Source organism: Danio rerio, chromosome 3 (assembly GCF_052040795.2).
Source record: "Danio rerio strain M-AB ecotype USA chromosome 3, GRCz13ab, whole genome shotgun sequence".
Classification (NCBI taxonomy): domain Eukaryota; kingdom Metazoa; phylum Chordata; class Actinopteri; order Cypriniformes; family Danionidae; genus Danio; species Danio rerio.
In genome coordinates, this window is record NC_141023.1 from 4,737,501 (window position 1) to 4,765,374 (window position 27,874).

General features: G+C 38.3%; 2 protein-coding genes across 4 annotated transcripts in view; one reads left to right on the plus strand and one right to left on the minus strand.

Moving 5' to 3' along the window:
- engl (endoglin, like) overlaps window positions 1-27,874 on the minus strand; it is a 449,904-nt gene that overhangs the window by 380,386 nt on the left and 41,644 nt on the right. For both annotated transcript variants that reach the window (XM_087243562.1, XM_087243552.1), the window contains 2 exons: window positions 24,368-24,789; window positions 16,623-16,825 (listed from right to left, as the gene is read on the minus strand). The gene's annotated coding sequence lies outside the window, so the exon portion shown is untranslated. The remainder of the gene's footprint in view (window positions 1-16,622; window positions 16,826-24,367; window positions 24,790-27,874) is intronic.
- Window positions 10,208-27,283, plus strand: LOC137490099 (uncharacterized). 2 transcript variants are annotated; one of them, XR_015480280.1, is made up of 7 exons: window positions 10,208-10,416; window positions 16,610-16,816; window positions 18,917-19,065; window positions 20,257-20,394; window positions 24,302-24,467; window positions 24,603-24,927; window positions 26,292-27,283. XR_015480280.1 is itself a non-coding variant. In XM_087243877.1 (6 exons), exons 2-6 carry the CDS (start codon window positions 16,660-16,662, stop codon window positions 24,791-24,793), a joined length of 801 nt encoding a protein of 266 aa, XP_087100003.1. In that variant the 5' UTR covers window positions 10,249-10,416; window positions 16,610-16,659; the 3' UTR covers window positions 24,794-25,509. The 2 variants fall into 2 exon arrangements, 1 of the variants encoding a protein (XP_087100003.1); XM_087243877.1 differs by lacking the exon at window positions 26,292-27,283 and having other exon boundaries at window positions 10,249-10,416; window positions 24,603-25,509.

The following is a 27,874-nucleotide window of genomic DNA, read 5'->3' on the forward strand; positions in this document are numbered from 1 at the left end:
AATCACTGCTTTTATGTCTTCTTCATCTCTGGAGGCTTTTTCAGTTCATTCATAACAATTTGCTTTTGTATAATGTTATTATTATTAGCAGTTTTATTTATTATATCCATATTTATATTTGTTTTATTAAAAACAAGCTTAGATTTGCCCACCTGCCAGGTTTTAGACCAAATGGGGCATGGCAGGTGTATTTGGAAATAACTCAGTACTCAGTCATTATTGTTCATTTATTTGTTTGCTGGAAATTAGAACTGAATTTAGAAATAGTTTTGAAACAAATATTTGCGCTTAACAAACAAAATTATTTATTTATAGACTAATTGATGTCTGTGCGTAAAGGTTTCCCTATCCAAGAGCGAATGTTAAAGTAGATGCATTATCTCTCATTCTCACGCAGTAGATGCTCTGTTTAACAGTTTTCTGTTAATAAACTCTTAACTGTTTGCTTGTGAAATGCTCATTTTTTCCACTTAGACTTACTTTGCGTCCTGTAAATAGTGAATGCGATCTTGGCGCGACGCAGCTGACTCTTAAAGGGAATGGGAGATGAGACTCTAATTGGTTTATTCTCAAAACACACCTATAACTCATTAAGAAAATAAACTCAACCCTTTTAGGCCATGTGCCATGGCGCAAAGCAGATTTCCCGTCTGTAAATTAGCAAAAACGCATCCTGACACGCCCTGAAAGCGTTTGCGCCCTGCGTTTTGCGCTCTGCGCATGGACCGTCAAAATAGAGCCCTGTGTGCTTTATTCTTAAAGGGACAGATCACCCAAAACTGAAAATTCTACCTTTATATATTCATCCGCATTACACCATTACACCACTTGAGTTTCTTTCTGCGGTTAAAGACAAAAAGGAGATATTTTGAAGCATGTTGGATATCAGTAACCAATGACTTTTTATTTTATTTTATATTTAAATATGTGACACGGTGGCTCAGTGGTTAGCACTGTGGCCTCACAGCAAGAAGGTCGCTGGTTCACATGTGCTATAGGTGAATTGAATAAACTAAATTGGCCATGTGTGTGAATGAGTGTGTACGGATGTTTCCCAGTATTGAGTTGCAGCTGAAAGGGCATCCACTGTCTAAAACATTCATTCATTTATCTTCTTTTCGGGTTAGTCCCTTTATTATATATCTGGGGTCGCCACAGCGAAATGAACCGCCAACTTATCCAGCATTTGTTGTATGCAGTGGATGCCCTCCCAGCTGCAACCCATCACTGGGAAACATCCATACACATCACACACATACACTGCGGACAATTTAGCTTACCCAATTCACCTGTCTTTAGACTGTGGGGGAAACATGCAAACTCAGAACTGCAAACTGAACCCGCCGAGGCTCAAACCAGCGAACTTCTTGCTGTGAGGTGATCATGCTACCCACTGCGCCACCGTGACGCCCTGTGCAAAGCATATGCTGGAATAGTTGGAATGAACGAATTAATAGTTGTTCTACTATCACTTGCATTTTATGTTTAAATTGTTGTCCTTATGGGTGACACGGGGGCTCAGTGGCCTCACAGCCAACACAATCTCACGGCAATTCGTAACTTTTTTATTTAGTGGCTAATTCGTACGAATTTGTATGATCAAATTCATACAATTTAGTACGATTTGCTCATCCCCCAATGTAGGTTGGGGTTAGGGGTGGGGTTAGGTGCCACGCCTCATTTTTAAAATCGTACAATTTCGTATGACTGAACTTGTACGAATTCTTTCGAATTAGCCACTAAACTAGCAAAACGTAAAATACTTACGCTTTCTCGTGAGATCAGGCTGTCACAGCAAGAAGGTTACTTGTTCACATGCGCTATAGGTGAATTGAATAAACTAAATTGGCCATAGAGTATGAGTTTGTGTGTGAATGAATGTGTATGGATGTTTCCCAGTACTGAGTTGCAGCTGAAAGGGCATCCACTGTCTAAAACATTCATTCATTTATCTTCTTTTCGGGTTAGTCCCTTTATTATATATCTGGGATCGCCACAGCGAAATGAACCGCCAACTTATCCAGCATTTGTTGTATGCAGTTGATGCCCTCCCAGCTGCAACCCATCACTGGGAAACCTCCATACACATCACACACATAAACTACGGACAATTTAGCATACCCAATTCACCTATACCACATGTCTTTGGACTGTGGGGGAAACATGCAAACTCAGAAATGCCAACTGACCCAGTCGAGGCTCAAACCAGCGAACTTCTTGCTGTGAGGTGATCATGCTACCCACTGCGCCACCGTGACGCCCTGTGTGAAGCATATGCTGGAATAGTTGGAATGAACGAATTAATACTTGTTCTACTATCACTTGCATTTTATGTTTAAATGATTGTCCTCATGGGTGACACGGTGGCTCAGTGGCCTCACAGCCAACACAATCTCATGGCAATTCGTAACTTTTTGATTTAGTGGCTAATTCGAATTATCTAATTCGTACAATTTAGTACGATTTGCTCATCCCCCAATGTAGGTTGGGGTTAGGAGTGGGGTTAGGTGCCACGCCTCATTTTTAAAATCGTACAATTTCGTATGACTGAACTTGTACGAATTCGTACGAATTAGCCACTAAACTAGCAAAACGTAAAATACTTACGCTTTCTCGTGAGATCAGGCTGTCACAGCAAGAAGGTTACTTGTTCACATGTGCTATAGGTGAATTGAATAAACTAAATTGGCCATAGTGTATGAGTTTGTGTGTGAATGTGAGTGTGTATGGATGTTTCCCAGTACTGGGTTGCACTTGGAAGGGCATCCACTGTGTTAAACATATGCTGGAACAGTTAGCGGTTCATTCCGCTGTGGTTCCTGATCCATAAAGGGACTAAGCCGAATGAAAATGAATGAATGATTGTACTTCTATGGAGATTAACGGCTGTTCGAAATGTCTTCAGTTGTGTTCAGCAGAAATAAATCAACTCAAAGTTTTGAAACCATAACCGAGTCTATTTTTATTTTCAGGTGAACTATCGCTTTAAAAGACGACACATGCTGTGATAAAAAGAGCCCATTTCCAATGTGATTTCGCATGTACCTGATTTTGAAAGCTGTTTGGGCCTCTGATGCAGACCGACAGCAGAGAACTCTGCGAGAGAAAACCGAAGGCGGGTCGTGAGAAAGTGACACGTTTGTTTGAAACTCTTCCTCTGTTTTCTCACTACGACCACAAAGAAGGAGTAATGCAAAGCAAGATATTCTGCGAGCCAAATAAACCAAAGAGTCCAGATGAGATGTGTTTTTAAACACAATATTTAGAAACAACAGTAATAATCACACAGACAATAATTATTACAATCCAATTACTACTAAAAAGTGAAAAGAACACTGTAAAAATGTTTAAATATATATTATATATTCCTTAATTTAAAATAAAACTTTCATTTAAGATTTACAGTGCAATTAGATCCCCTTCTTTAGTAAGTCTCTCATACAATATACCTACAACCCCAAGTCAGAAAAGGTTGGGACATTATGAAAAACACAAATAACAAGGAAAGTAGTGATTTGTAAATGTACTTTCACTTGTTTTTCATTGCAGACAATATGAACAGAATATTTCATGTTTAGTCTGGTCAACTTCTGTTAATTTGTAAAGCTACATCCTTTCCTGTCCTTCACACATTCAAAAATAAGGTTGTGACAGGAGCAGTTTAGGGCAGTAATCAGGTAAACTGGTGAAATAATGATGTGAGACAGGTGATGCCAACAGGTGATGGTAATTATAATTTGGCACAAAATCAGCATATAAGTAAGGTCCCTTAGGAGCAAAGATGGGCCGAGGATCGCTAGTTTGCCAACAAATACAAGAGAAAATGATTGAAATGTTTAAAAACTAAGAAAGAGAGGAAGACGTTTGAATATCCCTACTAAAAAATCCAGCTTATACCAGCCTAGGCTGGTTGGCTGGTTTTAGCTGGTCGATCAGGCTGGTTTTAGAGGTGTTTTGGCCACTTACAGGCTGGTTTCCAGCCATTTCCAGCCTGGTCTTAGCTGGTCAGACTGGGAGATAACCAGCTAAAACCAGCTTTGTCCAGCTTAAACCAGGCTGGTCAAGCTGGTTTTAGCTGGATTTATCTGGTCATTTTCCAGCCTGACCAGCTAAGACCAGGCTGGAAATGGCTGGAAACCAGCCTGGAAGTGGCCAAAACCCCTCTAAAACCAGCCTGGTCGACCAGCTAAAACCAGCCAACCAGCTTAGGCTGGATTAAGCTGGATTTTTCAGTAGGGATTTCACCTTCAACAGTGCAGAACATCATTAAAAGATTCAAGGAATCTGGAGGAATTTCAGTGTGTAAAGGACAAGAGCGCAAGCCTGAGCTGAACAACTGTGATCTCCGATCCTTCAGGCGGCGCTGCATCAAGAATCCTCATTCATCTATGAGCCATATAACCACATGGGCTCAGGACTACTGCAGCAAACTATTGTCAAGTGCCACAATATATAGTTACATCCACAAATGCCAGTTAAAACTGTAATGTGCCAAAAGGAAGCCCTATGTTAACAGTGTCCAGAAGCCCCGTCGACTTCTCTGGGCGCAGAAGCATCAGGGATGAACCATCACACAGTGGAAATGTGTACCGTGGTCAGATAAATCAATCTTTCAGGTATTTTTGGGGAGAAATGGATGCTGTGTGCTCTGGACCAAAGAAGAAAAGGATCATCCAGACTGTTTCCAGTAACAAGTCTAAAAGCCAGGCTCTGTCATGGTATGGGGTTGTGTCGGTGTCCTGGCAAAGGCGACTTGCACTTCTGTGATGCATCATTAATGCTGCCTTCTTTTCTAGGGACGCCCATGCATATTTCAACAAGACAATGCTAAAGCACACATCCTGGCTGCGGAGAAAGAGGATACAGGTACTTGACTGGCCAGCCTGCAGTCCCGACCTGTCTCCAATAGAGAATGTGTGGTGCATTTTGAAGTGTAAAGTGCAACACAGAAGACCCCGTACTGTTGCCCACCTTAAGACTTGTTTGCAGGGAGAATGGGACACAATTACACCTGAAACACTTCATCACTTGCTGTCTTCAGCCCCTAAACGTGCTGTGAAAAGAAATGGCAATATTACACAGTGGTAAATGCTTTACAGATACAACTTTTTTTTAAATGTGTTCCAAACAAAACAATAAAAATTATGAGGAACACATTAAGGAATGCTTGTTGTACTGTCTGCAATGAAATACAAGTCAAAGTAAATTCAGTTTTTTATTTGCATTTTTTAGACTGTCCCAACTTTTTCTGATTTGGGGTTGGCAAAGGCTGAGATATTTTAAGATCATTCAGCGCATGTTTCATTCAGCTGAAACTACTAGACTTACATTTCAGTCTGGGACTAAAGCTTAAAGGGCCATGAAACCCCCTCGTTTCAGCAAAGTGTTTTCACACCTCTACTAAAAGTCAGAAAAGTGGGCGTGTCCAGCTCTGTTTAGGGGGGAGTGTCGGAAGAGCAAAAGAGGGATGGTGTGGGAGTGTCGATTTGGGCGCGCGCTGAGTTTCAAAGTCAAAACACACACAGGGGAGAAAGTGACTGTGTTTACATGGACATCTGTAGTCGAATTATTTGCCAAATTATTAAATGGTGGACTTTAACTGCAGTTTGGCTCTTTCATTCAGGGAATTCATTCGTGCCCCTTAACGACAAAGGAGATATTTGATTCGAGGATCTGCTCTAAGCGTGTATTTTTCATGCAATGTTTGATACCGCACGGCGAATGAGAGAAAAAAACCCTCCGCATTTCCCGGAAACTTAGATGCACACGGCAGGTAGTGTCAGAAAGCCGCGTGTGTAATTCCGGTCACTAAATGCGGTGAAAATCCTACACGAGGTTAAAGTTTGGTTGTGGTGTTAACATGTTTACACTCGGTGCAATAGTTAACTTAGTTCGATACGAACAAACTGAATAAACAAAGAGCACTGGTCGCTCACTTACCAAATCTGTAGAGACAGGACAATCACCAGCAACTAGAGCCGCGTCTTTATTAAGAGGAGACTACAAGCGAATCCGGATCTCAGCGTTTGCAGATGAGAACAGCTCTCAGGTAAACAATAATCCTCCTTAGACACGTAAGTTATTGTTGTCGAGCGTCGCGTACACTGTTAATCCACACGTGACTCTGAGCTCTCACAGAGAGAAAATGAAAACGAAACTTAACTGCAGCAAACTATAAAAGCAACACTTCACGCTTGTTTTGCCTATACAACGTGGCGTCTCTGTCGTCTAAACACTGTGACAGTACTGAATATTAATGAAGTTGCTCATTAGAGCGCGCTGATTGGTTTGAACCAAGCCTTACTCATGCATTAATGCATCACACTGTAAGACGTAATAAGACACACTCTGGCACAGACGCCCAGTCTGCACGCTGGAATACACGCTATTATCTCATGACCGTGACGCAGCTTCAAAAACTCGTTTCAAACAGGAAGTACGAATTTGCTTGAAATAACGCAAAAACAACCAATTTACACTTTTTAGTGAAATATAGGTGTCCTAATAGTGTTTATAGCAGTGTGGGACACATATACGACTGTCAACAGCTCAAAACATGTGTTTTGTGACCCTTTAAACTTAGTATAGCAATAATAATAATAATAATAACAATAATTTATAATAATAATAATAATGTATTATTTAATAAACATAATAATTATTAATAAGACACAAGGATGTATACAAAAAAAAATGTAAAAAATAAAAACACAAATTAATAATAATAGATCTAAAAACTTTATAAAAGTCAAATAAAATCAAATAAATCTGCATCTGTGCACTACTGGCTTACTTTAACAACTGCCACCAAGCAAAGCAAGAAAAGCGCGCTTTACTTTGGAGGAACAGCTCAGACCACAGAGACACGTGGGCAGGCGAGTGACAGGATAGGGGAAATAATTCATTATGACTATTTAAATAAAGACACAGAACTCTCATATTGCCACACTTATCATACTTTTACTTTCGTTTTCAGCTGTGCGTTTGAGGGAAATAATACACTTTAAGAAATGCTAGGTTATTTAAACCCAAGTTGGACTAACCCATTGGGCTAAAATGTGCCCTATTCATTTAATTAAAACGAATTAACCTAGCAGATGGGTTAGTTTCCTATTAGTCCCCCAGAATTGGGTTGAAATAAATGCATTTTTTTCACTGTAGAGTATATCAACTATACTGCTGTTTTGCGGTGAATGTAGCTTCATGATAGCAGTTTTTATATTTTCTCCTACTATAATATTATTACCAAACTATTTTATTGTGCATGTTCTCATTATATACCGTCGTTAAAGAGAGCTTTAAAAACGCACGTTTACAAATAGGACATTTGTGACAAATGCGCAGCGTATTGTGCAGACGTGTGTATAAAAGCACATAAATGAAATCAAACACATGTAAAGTAAGCTATGCAGTGATGTTTTGTTCTTTCCTGACCCGCACAGCTGGCGAATCTCTCTCAGATGAAGCAGAAACGCGCCGCAAAGAAAGCCTCATCTATCAGGATTCAGGCGTCGCGATCAGATCTCTGGTTCTCCAGAGCGGCGCTCTGCGGTCTGCCAGCCCAGGCGCAGTGCACCTGCAGCGGGGTGGGCTTGCGGCTGCAGGCGCTGGAGCTCCGGGGGGAGACGGAGGGACGGGGGGCTTGGCTCGGCGCATTGATCTTTGCCTTTTTTTTTTTTGGCTTCGCGTCTTTCTAGGAACTCGAAACAATGCAATGCTTTCTTGAAAGTGGTTTGGTAGGAAAAAGTGTGTGCATGTGAAAGAAAGGAAGAAAAGTGAGGTGAAGGAAGATCTTAATGCTGTTTGATATGAAGTCTGAATTACATTTTAGTTGAGGACATGAAAAGACAAGACAAAACAATTTAAAGTGAGGCGAAAGAAGATCTTTATGCTGTTTTATATCGTTTGAAGGACATTTTAGATCAGTATAGGACAAACAAAAACTGCAAAGTGAGGTGAAGGAACACCTTCATGCAGTTTTAATGAAGTTTGAACTACATTTTAGCTCAGAATAGAAAACAACGACAAAAACAATGTAAAGTACAGTGAAGGAGCATCTTTATGCAGTTTGATATAGTTTGAATTTCACTTTAGCTTATAATATTCAATAAAGTGTGTTTGAACAGATTTACAAGACAAAAAATTTAGATTTCGTCATTGCACATTTCTAACAACACAACAATAACTCAAAAAAGGATAATTTGATTATGTAAAATTAAGCAAATGATTAAAAGTATAAAATACACTCTAGAAAAGTGTTGTTATTTCAACACAAAAGAGAAAAATGTGGACAAAACCAACAGTTTGCTTTATTTGTATTACATTTATATATTAACCCCACTGGCTGATTTTGGTCAAATTTAGTTTTTAATTATTGTGTTAATTCTAAGGAAGAAGAAGAAACAATGCTAATTGAGGTGAAGTAACATCTATATGCTGTTTTAATATGAAGCTGAACTGCATTTTAGCTCATATCGAACAAAAAAAAAAAACATTAAAAACAAAATAAAGTGAGGTGAATGATCATCTTTATGCTGTCTGACATCATTTAAAGGACATTTCAGCTCAGAATATTCTACAAAAACAGATTTAAAAAGAGCAAAAATCAGGATTTATTCATTGCACATGAAGGTGACTCAAATATTTTATTATTATTAATAATAAAATTATTAATTATTATTATTATTATTATAAATATCCTTATTATTAAGCAAATTAAGATAGAATACACTCAAAAAAGTGGTGTTATTTCAACACAAAAGAGTAAATCATGGTTAAAACCAACCATTTTAATTTATATTGAATGTATAGCCCATCTTAACCCCAATGTTGGTTTGTCCATATTTTATTCTTTAATTATTGTGTTAATTATAAGTGTCTGCAAATGAAACAAAGTGAGGCGAATGAACATCTTTATGCTGTTTGACATCATTTAAAGGACATTTTACCTCAGAGTATTCTACAAACACAGATTTAAAGTGCAAAAATGACAATTTTTTCATTGCACATGAAGGAGACTCAAATTTTGGATTTGATTATTTAAAATTAAGCAAAATAATCAAAAATACACCAACAAAAAGTGGTGTTATTCCAACACAAAAGAGTAAAATATGGACAAAAGCAACTGCTTGTTTATTAAATGAATAGCCCATCTTAACCACTGGTCAGTTGGTTTTGTCTATATTTATCCCCCATTTTTGGAGGTTGAAATAACCCAACATTTTTAGAGTGTAGATTTTGAATAAATAATAATGTTTAAATATGATATAAATTTTTCACAACCTTTGAACATAGACCATTATACTTTATTTACCCATACTCCATTAACTTTAGGCATTTCCTAAAATCATAATTGCTAAATCCTCTGATTTCAAATATATTTTTAAATAAATGCAAATTATATACATTATCATGATCATATCTATATATTCCCAGTTTTCCCATTATATTTATTGTTTTTCTTTTTTTTTAAATAGATCAACGTAATTTTTTATTGCTTATTTTGTTGGAAGCACTAATCTTCAATCCTAACACCATTTGTCAAACGGCTATTAAAATTGTAACATTCCTTCACTCATTTTTCTTTGGCCTAATCTCATTATTCATCAGAGGTCACCACAGCGGAATGAACCACCAACTATTCCAGCATAGTGTTTTGCACAGCGGATGCCCTTCCAGCTGCAACCCAGTACTGGGAAACACCCAAACACACTCATTCACAAACACACAGGCACGGCCAATTAAGTTCATTCAATTCCCCTATAGCGCATGTGTACTGTGGGGGAAACCGGAGCACCCGGAGGAAACCCATGCCAACACGGGGAGAACATGCAAACTCCACACAGAGATGACAAGTGACCCAGTCGAGACCTGGTCTAGCAATCTTCTTGCTGTGAGGACACACTGAGCCACCGTGTTGCCCTTTAATGATTCAATTTAATAAAATTATACAATTTATTAAATGATAAAATGTAAGATTGTTAATAATAACACAACATTACGACTGCTAAACTGATAAAATACAAGTAATAAATAAATGATATTAAGTTCAGATTATGCAGTGAACAATGCTGACGAGGAAAGCAAGAACAACAACAAATAAAGAAACGACTTTAAAATTAAATAGATGAATTTGTACTTGATGTCATGTGACACACAAAAACCACAATATTTCTGTCCCTCGGCATGCTGGGTAATCTCCCCTCGTACACAGGCTGAAATCAGAAAGCAAAGCAGATGCCAAATCACGCAGTGTCAGTGTGTGTGTGTGTGTGCGGTCTCACAAACAGCAGTGTTTCTCACAGCTCTTCATAAACTCTTTCATGACTCATTCTTCATCCAGAGCAGCTCAGAGACACTGATGATGATGATGATGATCTAATGAAGGCCTGAGACTCAGATCATCAACAAACACAGGTTAGTGCTCAACTTTCACACGCTTCTCCTATAAATGAAACGGTCACGTCCAGCACAACTAGAATTGACACAGTTTTTAGAGTCTTTTTCTGCTTCACTTTTTGTGTGTGTTTAGTTCAGAATTGACCACACATTTCTACATGACATGATTAAATATATACATGTCAAAATGAATGAACTGTTTCTACATTTAACTGCTCTCTGTATAAGACTCTAATAAGTTGAAGCTGTCCAGTGGTTCTTGAAATAAAAATAATTATAATTATAATTAACAATTGTTAGATTTTAGATTAGTTTTGTGTGTATTTTAAATACAAAAACTGTGTATAAAATACAAAAACTGAAAGAATAATACTATGGGTTTTTCAAAAAAACAGTTATTTTAGGCGATATATATATATATATATATATATATATATATATATATATATATATATATATATATATATAGTTAAAGTCAGAATTTTTAGCCTCCCTGAATTATTAGACCGTTTGTTTATTTTTTCCCTAATTTATGTTTAACAAAGAGCAGATTTTTTCAACACATTTCAAATCATAATAGTTTTAATAACTCATCTCGAATAACTGATTTATTTTATCTTTGCCATGATGACAGTAAATAATATTTGACTGGATATTCTTCAAGACACTTCTATACAGCTTAAAGTGACATTTAAAGGCTTAACTAGGTTAATTAGGTTAACTAGGCAGGTTAGGGTAATTAGGCAAGTTATTGTATAACAATGGTTTGTTCTGTAAATTATCAAGAAAAAAAATTGCTTAAAGGGGCTGATAATTTTGTCCCTAAAATGGTGTTTAAAAAATTAAAAACTGCTTTTATTCTAGCTGAAATAAAACAAATAAGACTTTCTCCAGAAGAAAAAATATTATCAGACATACTGTGAAAATTTCCTGAATCTGTTAAACATCATTTGGAAAATATTTGAAAAAGAAGAAAAAAAATTGAAGGGGGCTAATAATTCTGACTTCAACTGTATATATATATATATATATATATATATATATATATATATATATATATATATATATAGTTGAAATCAGAATTATTAGCCGCCCTTTGATTTATTTATTTAATTTTTTTGTTTGTTTTTTAAATATTTCCTAAATGATGTTTAACAGAGCAAGGAAATTTTCACAGTATGTCTGATAATATTTTTTCTTCTGGAGAAAGTCTTATTTGTTTTATATCGACTTGAATAAAAGCAGTTTTTAATTTTTTAAACACCATTTTATGACAGATTTATTAGCCCCTTTAAGCTCTATATTTTCCAGATTTTTTTCAGAGTCTACAGAACAAACCACTGTTATACAATAACTTGCCTAATTACCCTAACCTGCCTAGTTAACCTAGTGAAGCCTTTAAATGTGACTTTAAGCTGTATAGAAGTGTCTTGAAAAATATCCAGTCAAATATTATTTGCTGTCATCATGGCAAAGATAAAATAAATCAGTTATTAGAAATGAGTTATTAAAACTATTATGTTTAGAAATGTGTCGAAATAAATCAGCTCTCTGTTAAACAGAAATTGGGAAAAAAAAATAAACAGGGGGGCTAAAAATTAAGACTTCAACTGTATACACACATTATATACTAAATATGGCAAATATAGCATTGTTTTTATATAGATATACATTATTTAGATAGATATTTTTCTATAGATTTTGCGAGAACCTGATTCAGATTTATAGCATTTTCCTAAAGTATGTCCCTAAATTATTTTATGATTAAATATATTGAGAATAAATGTACATTATATCATAGCTGACTGAATTTTTAATGTTATGAATAAGTTAACTGAACATATTTACACACTCAGAAACAAAAAATCTCTCAATACTAGGCCATACATTTTTGCTTCTAAAAGGTCCTTAAATGTTCAAATTAACACCAAAAAAAAGAAATGTGTAACTCATAGTACTTTAAAGGTACAAAAGTGAACCTTAAAGGGCCATGACACCCCCCATTTTCGATTCTGGTCTACCTTTTGAAATTTTTCAACATTTTTTCACGCATCATAATGGGGGTGGAGCTCCGCGAGCACAGGGCAAGAGTGGGCGTGGCCAGCAGGGGAGAAGGAGGGGAGCGAACAACTGTTGTCAGTTAGCTCACAAAATGAGACACAAACCGTGAGACGCATGATTTTATAGTTTACAACAGCATCGCGGGGAAAACCATGAAACATGAAGATATTTTGAAGAATGTTGGAAACCAGTAACCATTCACTTCCATAGAAGTAAAAACAAATACAATGGAAGTCAATGGTTAGCAGTTTCCAACACTCCTCAAAATATGTTCTTTTGTGTTCAACAGAAGAAACTCATAAGGGAAAAACAAATACAGTGGAAGTCAAAGGTTACATGTTTTCCAACATTTTTCAAAATATCTTCTTTTGTGTTTAACAGAAGAAACCTAAAAGAAGAAAATTCTAAACTTTTAAACATTTTCTGAGTGTGTACCATGAATTGCTAAGAAAAAAAAATGCATTCATGTTTAATTTTATCAGGTCGTTTATCACTATTTAATCCTTAAGAGACATTAACTTGATGTGAAAATACTTATTTTTTTATTTTGAGAGAAATTTAACAAGATGAAAGAATTATTTCACGTCCTGTCATCATTTACCGATGAAAGCAAACTTTCATTCATTCATTCATTTTCTTTTCGGCTTAGTCTCTTTATTAATCTGGGGTCGCCACAGCGGAATGAACCGCCAACTCATCCAGCATATATTTTACGCAGTGGATGCCCTTCCAGCTGCAACCCATCACTCATTCACCCACTCATTCACACACATACTAAACGGTTAATGTAGCTTACCTATACAGCATGTCTTTGGACTCGTGGGGGAAACTGGAGCACACCCACGCCAACACGAGGAGAACATGCAAACTCCACACAGAAACGCCAACTGACCCAGTCGAGACTCGAACCAGCGACCTTCTTGCTGTGAGGTGGTTGTGCTACCCACTGCGCCACCGTGCTGCCTTGAAAGCAAATAAATGAAAGTAGATGGTTACCGGATTCCCAACATTCTTCAAAATAACTACTTTTGTGTTCAACAGAAGAAAGAAGCTCAAACTGATTAGTGAAAAGTAAAGGATGAGATGATGACAGAGTTTTATTTTTTGGGGCGCGACATAAGTCTTTAAACTAAAATTTCTCTGTAATTTTGCGCCACATGTTAATGCATTTAAGGACTAAACTAAAATTCTATGGAAGTCAATGGTTACCGGCTTACCAGCATTTTTCAAAGTATCTTTATTTGTGTTCAACAAAAGCAAGAAACTCATAAAGGCTTGAAATGAGTAAAGAGAGAGCAAATGATGGCTGAATTACTTTTTGGGGTGAACTAACCCTTTAATACTTATTTCAAAAATCTGAAACTGATAAGATATTGTATGAATCAATAGTCAAAGGTCAGAGATGTCAATATTATAAAGTCAGATTTGAGTGTTTAGATCTTGTGAGCTGTAGAAGTGTATTCCAGAGTTCTTCAGTCAGAATCTGTGTTGATCTGCAGGTGAGGAGCTGCAGGTGTGGAGCTCCTGCAAACCTCAGATTGGGTTTAACTGAATTCAGGCTCCAGCTGCAGCTCAATCCTCAACCGCACACTCAAAACTGACAAATCTGCTGCTGGATTCACTGAGCACGCTTAAAGGGACAGTTCACTAAAAAATAAAGCTCAGTCACTTGTTCCAAACCTGTTTGAGTTTCTTTCTTCTGCTAAACACACGAAGGCCATTGACTTCCATAGTGATTTTTATTTCTACTGTGGATGTCGATAGCTGTGCTTCCATTTAAAGGAACAAATTAAATGTTTTTTTTTTTTTATTCTATAAAGGTTTGATGACATTACTTACAAATTACAAAATATATAGCAATTTACAGCTTTGTTTATATATATATATATATATATATATATATATATATATATATATATATATATATATATATATATACTTAAATACACACACACACACACATATATATATATATATATATATATATATATACTCACACACACACACACACACACACGCACACACATGTATGTATATTTATATACATATATACATATACACATGTATGTATGTATGTATGTATGTATGTATGTATGTATATATGTATATATATATATATATATATATATATATATATATATATATATATATATATATATATATATATATATATATATATATATATATATATATATATATATATGAGCAATATCACACGAGTTGCAGTGAGATATGGTTGTATATCGGCACTGGTGGGAGGCGTGCGATGGCACGAGGCCGCAAGCCGAGTGCCTTAGTGCCCCCACTAGTGACGATATACAGCCATATCGCACTGCTACGAGTGTAATATTGCGTTTATACAACAGTTTGACGGCAAAATTGTGTATATAAAAACAAAATCAAACATGAAGAATCTCAAAAACCCTTTTTTTATGAGGAACTACTTTCTTTCGCCTTGGATTCAAATCATAAGCTGATAGTTAAACAGCTGAGCAAGCATCTTTTATACTTTAGATTTGTAGTGTCTGCTGGCTGTATGTGGGTGGAGTAATACACAAAGGGTAAAGAGGCTGTAGGAGTTCTAATATTGCAGAATATCGCACGGCTATCAGCCAATCAGATTTGAGAACCAGAAAGAACTGTTGTATAAATATATAAATATATACACTCTAGGGTGGGCCATTTATATGGATACACCTTAATAAAATGGGAATGGTTGGTGATAGTAGTGTCCTGTTTGTGGCACATTAGTATATGTGAGGGGGCAAACTTTTCAAGATGGGTGGTGACCATGGTGGCTATTTTGAAGTAGGCCATCTTGGATCCAATTTTTTTTTTTTTTCAAGAGGAAGAGGGTCATGTGACACATCAAACTTATTGGGAATTTCACAAGAAAAACAATGGTGTGCTCGGTTTTAACGTAACTCTATTCTTTCATGGGTAAGTTTCTTACCACTTATAAAATGTGTTATAAGTTTCTGTATGGGCAGGCCAGTCAAGTACCTTTATCCTCTTCCTCCGCAGCCAGGCCAGGTTTTGCAGTGTCTTGTTGAAATATGCCTGGGCGTCCCTGGAAAAGAAGGCAGCAGATTGTGCTGCATGTACTTTTCAGCATTAATGATGCATCACAGAAGAGCAAGTTACTTTTGCGAAGGGCACTGACACAACCCCATACCATGACAGAGCCTGGCTTTTGGACTTGTTGCTGGAAACAGTCTGGATGATCCTTTTCTTCTTTGATCCAGAGCACACGGCATTCATTTCTCCCCACAATATTCATTTCTCCCCCCAAAAATACCAGAAATACTGATTCATCTGACCCCGGTACATGTTTTCTCGGTGTGATGGTCCGTCACAGATGCCCCCACCAAAGTTGACTGCACTTCTGGACACTGTTAACATAGGGCTTCCTTTTGGCACAGTAGTTTTAACTAGCGTTTGTGATGCAACTACGTATTGCGGTACTTGTCAAAGTTTTTTAAAAACAATTTACTCGATTACTAGCCCTAAATTGCTCCTGTCCCAACCTTTTTTGGAATGTGTTGCTGGTCTGAATGACAAGAAAGGATGTAGATTTACAAATGAAATGAAGTTGACAGAATTTAATATTTTGTGTTCACATTGTTTGCAATGAAAATCAAAGTAAATTCGAAAATCATTGCCTTCTTTTTTATTTACGTTTTCCTTACTGTCCCAACTTTTTCTGACTTGGGGTTGTAAAACATTGGCGTTGTCTAGTCTAGAAAAAAGTATGTAAACGTACTAAAGGATGACAAGTTTTTGGTTATTTGATGCAAAACAGCACAGCATTTTTAATTAAGTACTAAGTAAGGTAAATTTGAGATATAAGGGTAAATTGGGCCATAAGTAGTTTACAGAATAAAACCAAAATTGTCGTACTGAAATAAATAACTACATAGTTATAATTATAAACAGCTATATGTTCTTATATACTGCTCTGTTCCTAATACTTTAGTTTCTCTAGTATTTCTAGCATCCAGCATTTTTAGTTGTAGCCAACTAAGCCTATAATATTTCCCCATATTATGAACTCAACAGCATATGTGCAGTACACGCCGCTGACTGAACTCTGGTTATTATGAATATGTGGTCAATTATACCTTCGGGGATTTTTCGTTTTGTTTTTCAGATTGTAATCTCACTTGTTGTGTCGCGGTATTTGCTTCCTGTGAATAATAAATGCCAAGATCGTTTTTGGTGAAGAGTAAGAGGGCGGGGCATCACTCTGCTAGCCCTGCCCACTCCGTACATTATCATCATCATGAGGACGGTCAGGAGCCGCTGCCTGGTTCATCCGCTGAGAATACCAGCGGAAATGAAGAGCAAAGCACTGCAGGTACAGCAACTGGAGGACAGAAAATAATGAAAGTGTGTTATTCTGAGATTTTAAAGACACTCATACAGAAATTGCATTAACCGTTAGCCTACTAGCGACAGGAGAACTTCACAACAAAACTCCTATTTACCTGTGAGCTGAATGTGAGTCTATGAAATATAAACCATATGAATAAATAGTAGCGGCACAATATTGGGTAAAAAGCGATATACATATATATATTTTTGGAACATATATTGTGATAAACTGTAGGTTTTACAAGATTTTTTATATAAATTTAAATAATATAAATTTAATATGTAGATTTTTAATAGCTCTGTTCGGTAAGAATTTGTTAATTTAGATTGATTGGGTTATCCCGGAGGAGATTGAATCATTCATTCATTCATTTTCTTTTCGGCTTAGTCCCTTTATTACTAAGGGGTCACCACAGCAGAATGAACCGATAACTTATCCAGCATGTTTTACCAGCCTGATCTCACGAAGAAACTGAAGTATTTTACGTTTTGTCAGTTAAGGGGCTAATTCGAAAGAATTCGTATGAGTTCAGTCGTACGAAAATGAACGATTTTAAAAAGGAGGCGTGGCACCTAACCCCGCCCCTAACCCGAACCGTCATTGGGTGATGAGCAAATCGTAATGAATTGTACGAATTAGCCACTAAATCAAAAAGTTAAGAATTGCCGTAAAATTGAGTTGGTTTTACACGGCGGATGCCCTTCTAGCTGCAACCCAACACTGGAAAACACCCATACACTCATTCAAAAGGGTCGCCACAGCGGAATGAACCGCCAACTTATCCAGCATGTTTTACCAGCCTGATCTCACGAGGAAACTAAAGTATTTTACGTTATGTCAGTTTAGTGTCTAATTTGTATGAGTTCAGTCCTATCAAAATGTACGATTTTAAAAAGGAGGCGTGGCACCTAACCCCACCCCTAACCTCAACCGTCATTGGGTGATGAACAAATCATACTGAATTTTACGAATTAGCCACTAAATCAAAAAGTTACAAATCCCCGTGAGATTGCGTTGGATTTACACAGCGGATGCCCTTCTAGCTGCAACCCAACACTGGAAAACACCCATACACTCATTTAAAAGGGTTGCCACAGCGGAATGAACCGGCAACTTATCCTGCATGTTTTACCAGCCTGATCTCACGGAGAAACTAAAGTATTTTACGTTTTGTCAGTTTAGTTTTAATTCATACGAGTTCAGTCCTACCAAAATGTACAATTTTTAAAAAGGAGGCGTGGCACCTAACCCCACCCCTAACTGCCATTGGGTGATGAACAAATCGTACTGAATTGTACGAATTAGCCACTGAATCAAAAAGTTTAGAATTGCTGTGAGATTGCATCGGTTTTTACAGCGGATGCCCTTCTAGCTACAACCCAACACTGGAAAACACCCATACACTCATTCAAAAGGGTCGCCACAGCGGAATGAACCACCAACTTATCCAGCATGTTTTACCAGCCTGATCTCACGAGGAAACTAAAGTATTTCAATTTTGTCAGTTTAGTGGCTAATTCGTACGAGGTCAGTCCTATAAAAATATACGATTTTAAAAAGAAGGCGTGGCACCTAACCCCACCCCTAACCCCAACCGTCATTGGGTGATGAACAAATTGTACTGAATTGTATGAATTAGATCATATGAATTCATACGAATTAGCCACTAAATCAAAAAGTTATGAATTGCCGTGAGATTGCGTTGGTTTTACATAGTGGATGCCCTTCTAGCTGCAACCCAACACTGGGAAACACCCATGCACTCATTTACACACACACACTCTCTACAGTCAATTTAGCTTGTTCAATTCCCCTATAGCGCATGTGTTTGGACTGTGGGGGAAACTGGAGCACCCGGAGGAAACGGGGAGAACATGCAAACTCCACACAGAAATGCCCACTGACCCAGTGACCTGCTTGCTGTGAGGCGATCGTGTCCCCTACTGCGCTGCATGATGCCCTTGACGACATTACTTTATTCTATTTGATCACATCATGATTATAGCATGCTGATTGAGAGACACACAGGACACATTTACATCTGTTGTGTGTGTGTGTGTGTGTGTGTGTGTGTGTTTGCAGTGAATCAGTGTGTTTCTCCGCTGTCTGGCCTGTCGCCTGCTGAAGTAGACAGACAGAGCGATATGGAGCGTCTGATTCAGGCTGTGCTCTGTCACCATCCGCTCTCCAGCGTCCAGACGCCGATCTGCGAGTGCCCCATCTGCCAGAAGGTGAAGATGATCAAGCTTGGTTGCTAAAAGTGGCTAAATGATGTCATTGTGTGAAGTTTGGTATTGTGGTTTAGACCCTGCAAAAAGTGACTGGGGTAAAGCTGGTTTTATATTCGCACATTCAGGCTTTCTCCTTAATAATATCATTTCAGAAAGTGACTCAATGCAAATCCAACATAGCGAAATCACATTAGCAGACAATGACTATCAAAGCACAGCAGTGTTCATAGTCAGTTAAACAGAGCTGATGATGTTTTGAAGTCATAATTAAATGTGATTTCAGAATGAATATTGTATGTAATGTAATGTAATGTAATGTGTGTATTTATATAGTGCATTTATTGTGTATGGCCATACACCCAAAGCGCTTCACAATCATGAGGGGGTCTCTCCACACCACCACCAGTGTGCAGCATCCACTTGGATGATGCGACGGCAGCTACAGGACAACGGCGCCAGTGCGCTCACCACACACCAGCTATTGGTGGAGTGGAGAGACAGTCATAGAGCCAATTTTGTGGAAGGGGATGATTGGGAGGCCATGATCGTAAGGGCCGATAGGGGGACTTTGGCCAGGACACCGGGGTTACACCCCTGTTCTTTCACGAGAAGTGCCATGGGATTTTTAATGACCACAGAGAGTCAGAACCTCGGTTTAACGTCTCATCCGAAAGACTGCGCCCACTGACAGTTTAGTGTCCCCTTCACTTTTTACTGGGGCATTAGGACTCACACAGACCACAGGTTGAGCGCCCCCTGCTGGCCTCTTTAACACCACTTCCAACAGCAACCTAGTGTTCCCTAGTGGTCTCCCATCCAGGTACTGACCAGGCTCAGCCCTGCTTAGCTTCAGTGAGTAACCGGTCTTGGGCTGCAGGGTGACATGGCTGTGGCTTCACTGTGAATAATGACAAACCTGTGGTAAAAAAGTGGTAAACAATATGGGGACCGCTAAAATAAACAAACATGCGAATATAAACTCAACTATTCATTCATTTTCCTTCGCCTTAGTCCCTTATTTATAAGGTGTCACCACAGCAGAATGAACCACCAACTATTCCAGCATATGTTTTATACAGCAGCTGCCTTTTCAGCCGCAACCTTGTACTGGGAAACACCCAACTCTCTTTCACACACACACACACACTAGTTCTTCAATAACTTGTAATAATGATATGATTACTTCTGCAGCTCCTGTCGTCTGCTGTGGGTTTGGCGTCCCACCTCTGCAAGTCACATGTCAGCAGGCTTGCTCTCCCATTGGCTGGTTCTACGGGTCCCACACAGCAGCATTATGGGTACAGACCCACAGGAATGCTCAGGATGAGAGTGAGTACCGAACACCGGTGTTTACTACAGTACTGCACAGTGCACACTATTTAGTAATAGTAGTCAGGGACTGGCTCAATTATTAGCTACGCTGTAAAAAAAAAGTTAATTCACAGATGTGAATTGCATTATGGTATGTTGATCTCTGCTCTGCCCACTTCTGATGTTGAAGATTCAACTCTACAGCTTAACAAAGAGACTTTCACTGACATTTTAGGAGTTTGAAATAATAATATCATTCATTTATTTACTTTTTTTCAACTTAGTCTCTTTATTAATCTGGGGTCACCACAGCTGAATGAACTGCCAACTAATCCAGCATATGTTTTACACAACGGATGCCCTTCCAGCCGCAACCCAACACTGCTAAACACTCATACTTTCTCATTCACACACATACACTACAGATTTTATTTAATAAAATCAGCAAACAATGTAAATGAAATATAACAACAAGATGCAGCACTGCCAGAAACTTGTGTTATAGACTGATTTCACGCGGCCGCCATTTTTAAAAGCGAAATTGAGGCTGCGGTGGTAAGAAACCCGGAAGTATTTTGGATTTCATTAGGAGTTACATAGGAATGTTGTGTAACTGGCTGTATATCTTATCAGCGAAGATAAAGTGACACAATTTTATCATTTCTCCACCTTTCGGGTGACCCGAAGGTCCGTTCTGAATGAATGGTGAATATAATAAGGGATATCAGAGCTCATTTTCAGCTAAGTTAAGGGAAATGGCACTAGTTAGCTAACGTTTTCTTTCCCAAACACACGTTTTAGATGCCATTTATCAAACTCGAGTTAATAAACTGATTCTTTCACTATATTAGACTTGTCACGATACTGAATTAAAAGAAAGACTGGCAATTTCGCGCTAACATTTAAGGCAATGTTGATGGCTTTCTTGAAACAGCGCTGATTTGCCATTGTGTTCACGTGTTCAACAGAAATGATTGTGATTGGCCGAGAAGGTCATCAGTTCACCCACCGCTGTATACTGAGCACAAACACAGACGAGTCGAGTGATCTGCTTGATTACTCCACTGATCTTGACGGCTGCTTCGCGCTCCAGTCCGTGTATCTGTGTTAGCACTGGGTGAAGAGCGGTAAACTGAGCGCAAACCAAACACAAATACATGGAGACTGAAGCGCGAAGCCGTGAAGATCAGTCGAGTCATCCGCGCTCAGCGGCGCTTCCATGTTAGCGGGAAACAGCCGAGTTTAAAACTTCAGTACCGGGACAACACTATTACAGACAACACGAGGGTGTGCTGCAGAGGACTGCAGCGTTTTATCACTCACATAGGCTGAAGCAGGAAAGCGTCCTCACGGTGTTTAACTAGTGCCCTGAGCTGAAGCCTAGGAGGACACTTAAGCGCATCACTGAGATTGTGATCTTGTTTGATGCTAAATTGCTTTTAATTGTTTAAAATAAACTTATTGAATGATATTAAAGTGATGTTTACACCATTTCTGCATTTTGAAATCTCTGCAACAGCTGGAGGTTTATAGTACACGGCATGTTACTGCAATGTTTACAGTGCTGGTCCTATACTTCCGGGATTCTTCCCACCGCAGCCTCGCTTTGATTCTTCAAAATGGCGGCCACGTGAAATAAGCGTATTGTCGGCTAAGTGAAGTAACGGCTGTTTTTTAAAGTTACTTATAAGGTGCCTATGTAACAGAGGCCAGCTAATAGGTGCTGTGCAGGTAAACCTTACTCCTTTGACCTCTAAAGATGCTCTAGCGACAGACTCTAGAGGCCGTGGTCTTTAGCCTCCTTGCTAGAACAACCGACTCCCATGCGGAAGATCGCCGGTTTGATCCCAGCTCGGAGCAGGTTGGTTGGCATAAGACTGGCGGGGTTACACCTGATCCCATAATACTGCGTTCACACCAGACGCGGCACGCTCGTCAAGCGCAAGTGATTTACATGTTAAGTCAATGCAAACGCGCGAACAGACATCCTGTGGCGTGATACACACGAATGGCGTGGAGCGAATGACGCAAATTGCACGAATGGCGCGGTGCTTATAGCGTGATACGCGCAAGGCGAATTGAGCGTTTTGCGCGTGTGAAGCACTTAACGAGCGTTTCGCACGAATCTCTCGAGATCGAAAATCTGAACTTCAGCGGACATTCGCGCCACGTTAATTAATCAGAAGCTTGCTCTTGTGGGGACGTGATTGTGACGTAGAACCTGTTGATGGTGTCCCGGGGGAAATCCTCCAGGCGACACCGGCAACAAGTCATCAAACTGGGCTGGGCTCAGTCAGAAGCACCGCTGAAAGCCTCCATCATCCAGGTTCAGTTTCTGGAGGAGTTTATGAGCTCACAGAGCTGGATGCACCTCTGAAAGGATGCAGTGGACTCAGACACGACCCTAAACGTATCGACGCTGTTTTTCAGTCTCCATAAAGCACATAAACACTGTTATTTTCTTAATAAAATCCATGTTAGCCATTTAGATATGAAGCTAGAGTCACCGGGCAGACAGAAGCCCTGCCCATCACGCGAATCCGCGTCTGTTCTAAAGTGAATTTGACACGCGATTGAAACGGATTTGATGCGGGAATGAAGCGGGGGTTGACGCGCGAATGAATCGAGTAAACTCAAATGTTCACGCGCCGATTTACGCGCGAATAGCGCGATTTATATGCGCGTTCCACGTCTGGTGTAAACACAACATAACAGTGCCTGTGCCTCAATGCGCAGACTGTCCACCCTAAATTATTGAATATTACAAATGTTACATACCATTTAGATCAGAAAGGTTAATATGCACATTGAGGAATATCGATTGTTCACACGAGTCCTTCATAACGAAGATTCATTCACAAACGAATCGCTACCTTCGTTAGAATGAGAAGTGAAAGCAGGAGGGGGGGGGGGGGTTTCAGGACACAAATTAGCTCAAATATAACAGGGAGGGAGGATAATACATCTCCATGCACACAAACACAAGCTCTTTGTCGGCAATGCCCATGCGGTCACTCATTCATCGATGTAGAAAAGTGATGTCAAATAATAATTTTCCTAATTTAAAAAATATTTGCATAAAGACCACCGGGAAAACTCCCGACCAGAGATATATGTGTGTTAATCCATAGCTCTGGATGGCCGCAGTCCTCCACCGCAGCTTGGTCCCATATTCATTTCAAAGGAGCGCTACCCTGTACTAAAATGGCGGCTCTACTGACGCATATTCCTTCCAATAGACAACAATAGGGTAGGCGACATCTAATGTAAATATCTATGGGACCATACTGTATGTAGCATGCACTTGGACTACATCTCCCATTATGATTTGCACCTCACAGCTGAAACTGGCTATCAATCTGGACACTGGCATACACACAGCAGATCATTAACACTGATTATTTACACACCATCCCTGCTGAAAAATCCAGCTTAAACCAGCCTAGGCTGGTTGGCTGGTTTTAGCTGGTCGACCAGCCTGGTTTTAGAGGGGTTTTGGCCACTTCCAGGCTGGTTTCCAGCCATTTCCAGCCTGGTCTTAGCTGGTTAGGCTGGGAGATGACCAGCTAAATCCAGCTTGACCAGCCTAGCCAAGCTGGGAGTCCAGCCAAAACCAGCTATACCCAGCTTATCCAGGCTGGTCAAGCTGGTTTTAGCTGGATTTGGCTGGTCATTTTCCAGCTTGAGCAGCTAAGACCAGGCTGGAAATGGCTGGAAACCAGCTTGGAAAGGGCCAAAACCCCTCTAAAACCAGGCTGGTCAACCAGCTAAAACCAGCCAATCAGCCTAGGCTGGTTTAAGCGTTTTTTCAGCAGGGATATAAACACCACACTCAACTCACTCGGATTTTGTTTTGGTGTCGTAGCCTTTGTCTGTTTCTTTTGAGTCTTGATTCATGATTGTGTGGACTGTGTGTGTGTTTCAGGAGCGCAGTTTTGCCTGTAAGGTGTGCGGTAAGGTTTTTAAGAGGTCTTCAACTCTTTCCACACACCTGCTCATCCACTCGGACACGCGGCCGTTCCCCTGTCCATACTGCGGCAAGAGATTCCACCAGAAATCTGACATGAAGAAACACACCTTTATACACACAGGTGACACACACATATACATACACACATACACATAATCACATATACAGAAACATACACACATATACACAATACAATAATGTAAAAAAAAAGTGTGTGTGTGTGTGTGTGTGTGTGTGTGTTGCTGTTCTCCGGCAGGTGAGAAGCCGCACGTGTGTGTGGTGTGCGGTAAAGCGTTCAGTCAGAGCTCCAATCTGATCACACACAGCAGAAAACACAGCAACTACCAGCCGTTCAGCTGCTCACACTGCTCCCTGAGCTTCCAGAGGAGACTGGAGCTGCAGCGCCACCTGCAGGACACACACAGCTCGCTCTACCACTGCTCCTGACAGACGGAGAGAGATTTGGAAAAATAAACTCCCTTCAATATTTAAAGCACACATGAAATCAAAACTAAACATGATTTTGTTAGCTCACACTGCTAGTTTAGTGGTGAATAGTTTATCTGTGCATGTCATCAATAGTATGAAGCAGGCCCGGAGACCCAACCGCACGCTCAGACTTAATCGCTCAGACGGCTAGACCTGCACTTCCAGACCTTCACAGTGCCACCTGCTGTTTAAAAGATCGACTAACCTGCTTTCAGCTGCTTCTAAATTGTAATTTAAACTATTTTTCTACTATAAAATATTAGGCTATGATTGAATAGATTATTATATGAAATATTAAACATACTAGATTTTTGATTTAATGCAATAATTCTGTTGTATTTTTATTAATTGTATTTGTAAATATATATTGTTCAGTTGCTTCAATATTTTCAGACATTTGTTGTTGTTTTTTTATCATCAAGGATTTATCACTGTTTCGTGTTGAGTTGAGGGAATGAATATTATCTTCATATAAAATAAATTTCTTCACACACAATTATAGTACTCTAAGTAATTTCTCACAACAAACTTTATTTTTGTGTACTTTTTCATGAGGTCCTACAAGTCAAGTTGTAAACAATGTATGGAAAAATGGTGAAAAATAATAATTGGAGTAATAATTATTTTTTTATGTAGAAAATAACATCAAATTAAATAAATGCTTTACATTCTTATTGGGAAGATTTTTCATTTCTAGAGCAAAAAAAAAAAAACTGGAGATATCTGCAGTCTTTGGCACACTGTATTAGTGTTGGCAGAGACCCACTTTTAATTAAAAAAATTAGTTTTGATTTCACCTAATAGAGCTCATATTGTAAATTCTATGCAAATTTAATTGACATTTTGATTTCCAAAAAACGTGTTTGTAATCATAACAGAACTTATAAATAATTGGTAAACTGTTATTGTATTACTGTTATTGTCTTTGGTAGTTCTTTCAGATAGATAATACAGTAATATGTACAGTAGACCTACACAGCACTAAAATATGTCACAAATAATAATTGCGCTATATATTACAGGCTGCATTTTATTTTAGCTTTTTTACTTTAAAGTTGTTTTTTTTATTTTGCCAGAAAACATTGCTAGAAAATTGACCCAGAATGGTACAATAATAGATAAAATAAGAGCAAGCTGTAAATATCATAAAATAATGCTCTTTTGACACAAATTTTGATCAAATCAAACACTGAAATAATTCTTTGTTAGTGTAATATTTTACACCACATTGATTTATGCCATAAAACTTGGTAATTTTCAGGAATCGCTTTAATAATCAATAACCTTACTGGCGTTTCTGATGTTGCTACTTGCTAGAAAGTGCTGGTCTGAGTGTGCAGTTGGGTCTCCGTACCTGCCGCTTCACCCAACCCAACAGCAGGGGGCACTGTCTGGTCTGGAAGTGCAGGTCTGTGCGCGCAGGTCTGAGCGTGCAGTTGGGTCTCCGGGCCTGCAGCTTCCCCTTACTCCTAAAATTAAAATCTGAAATGCACAAATTAATGAAACTGTTCATGAACAGATGTTTGTGTATTTATTGCTTATTCGTTGTTTGCTTATTTGTGTATGTATTAATCACAAATCTAATGTATGTTTTGGGTGTTTATGTAGGCTACCAGTCAAAAGTTTGGGGGCAGATTTTGTTTCATGTTTGTTTTTTTTTTGTTTTTTTTTTTAAGAAAATGATTTTCTTTATCAATCATCTTTATTATTAAATGTAAATCTTACAGTTAAAGTCAGATTTATTAGCCCCCTTATGTATTTTCCCCCCAATTTATAACAGAGAGCAGATTCAACACATTTCTAAACATAATAGTTTTAATAACTCATCTCTAATAACTGATTTTATCTTTGTTATGATGACAGTAAATAATATTAGACTAGGCTAATAATATTGAAACCTTAAAATTGTGTTTAAAAAATTAAAAACTGCTTTTATTCCAGCCGAAATAAAACAATTAAGACTTCCTCCAGAAGAAAAAATATTATCAGACATACAGAAAATTTCATTGCCCTGTTAAACATCATTTAGGAAATATTTAAATAATATTAAAAAATGCAAAGGAGGGCTAATAATTCTGACCTCAACTGTATGTTAAATATTTATTAAAATATTGAATAACTGCTTTCTTATTGTATGTTGTTTAAAATGAAATAATAATAATAATAATGAATATTAGAGTGATTTCTGAATGATCATGTAGACTGGAGTAATAAAGCTTAAATTTCATCGTTAAATCACTGGAATAAATATTAAATTAAATTATAATCTATTTTTGAACATTATTTCATTCACTCTCAGAAAAAAAAGGTACACGGTGGTACAAATAATGCTACTTTAAGGAACAGTTTTGTACCTTTGTAAAAGTTGTACCTTATAAAAGAGCTCTTATGATGCTGTTCTGTACCTTTTATGGTAGAATTAAAATGAAGGTACACAATTGTTCTCATAAAAAGGTACGGAAGTGTTGGACAACTCCTTTATTACAATATCTATGCACATAAATACATACCTGTCAACACTGGCATGTGAAAATAAGAGATATGCCCACCATGTTTTAAAATGATTATTATTCTGATTAAAGGGCAACGAATGAATCTCTCATTTATTAAGATTTTTTTACTACATTAAATAAGAGGTGCAGGGGCGGACTGGGACTAAAAATCAGCCCTGGCACTGTAGCCACACCAGTCCACTTTACCACACCGACACAGCCCAACCCACGGACACGCACATTCACTACTTATATTGGTGTACAGATGGTTAAAATAATATAAGCTGTACCATATGTAATAGATATTTAAACATTTAATGCATGTGACTGGAACAAACACGACCCGTTTATACCAAATTTATCCATACAGTCATTTTATTCATTCATTTTCTTTTTGGCTTGATCCCTTTATTAATCAGGGCTCGCCACAGCGGAATAACCGCCAACTTATCCAGCATATGTTTTATGCAGCTGATGGCCTCCAAAATGCAACCCATCACTGGGAAACCCCTACACACACACACACACATTCACAAACATGCACTAT

Coding starts and splice junctions, on each gene's coding strand:
- LOC137490099 (XM_087243877.1), top strand. CDS start 16,660: ATGCCAAGATCGTTTTTGGTGAAGAGTAAGAGGGCGGGGCATCACTCT. Junction 16,817..18,916: donor TGAAGAGCAAAGCACTGCAG/GTACAGCAACTG, acceptor GTGTGTTTGCAG/TGAATCAGTGTGTTTCTCCG. Junction 19,066..20,256: donor AGTGCCCCATCTGCCAGAAG/GTGAAGATGATC, acceptor TTACTTCTGCAG/CTCCTGTCGTCTGCTGTGGG.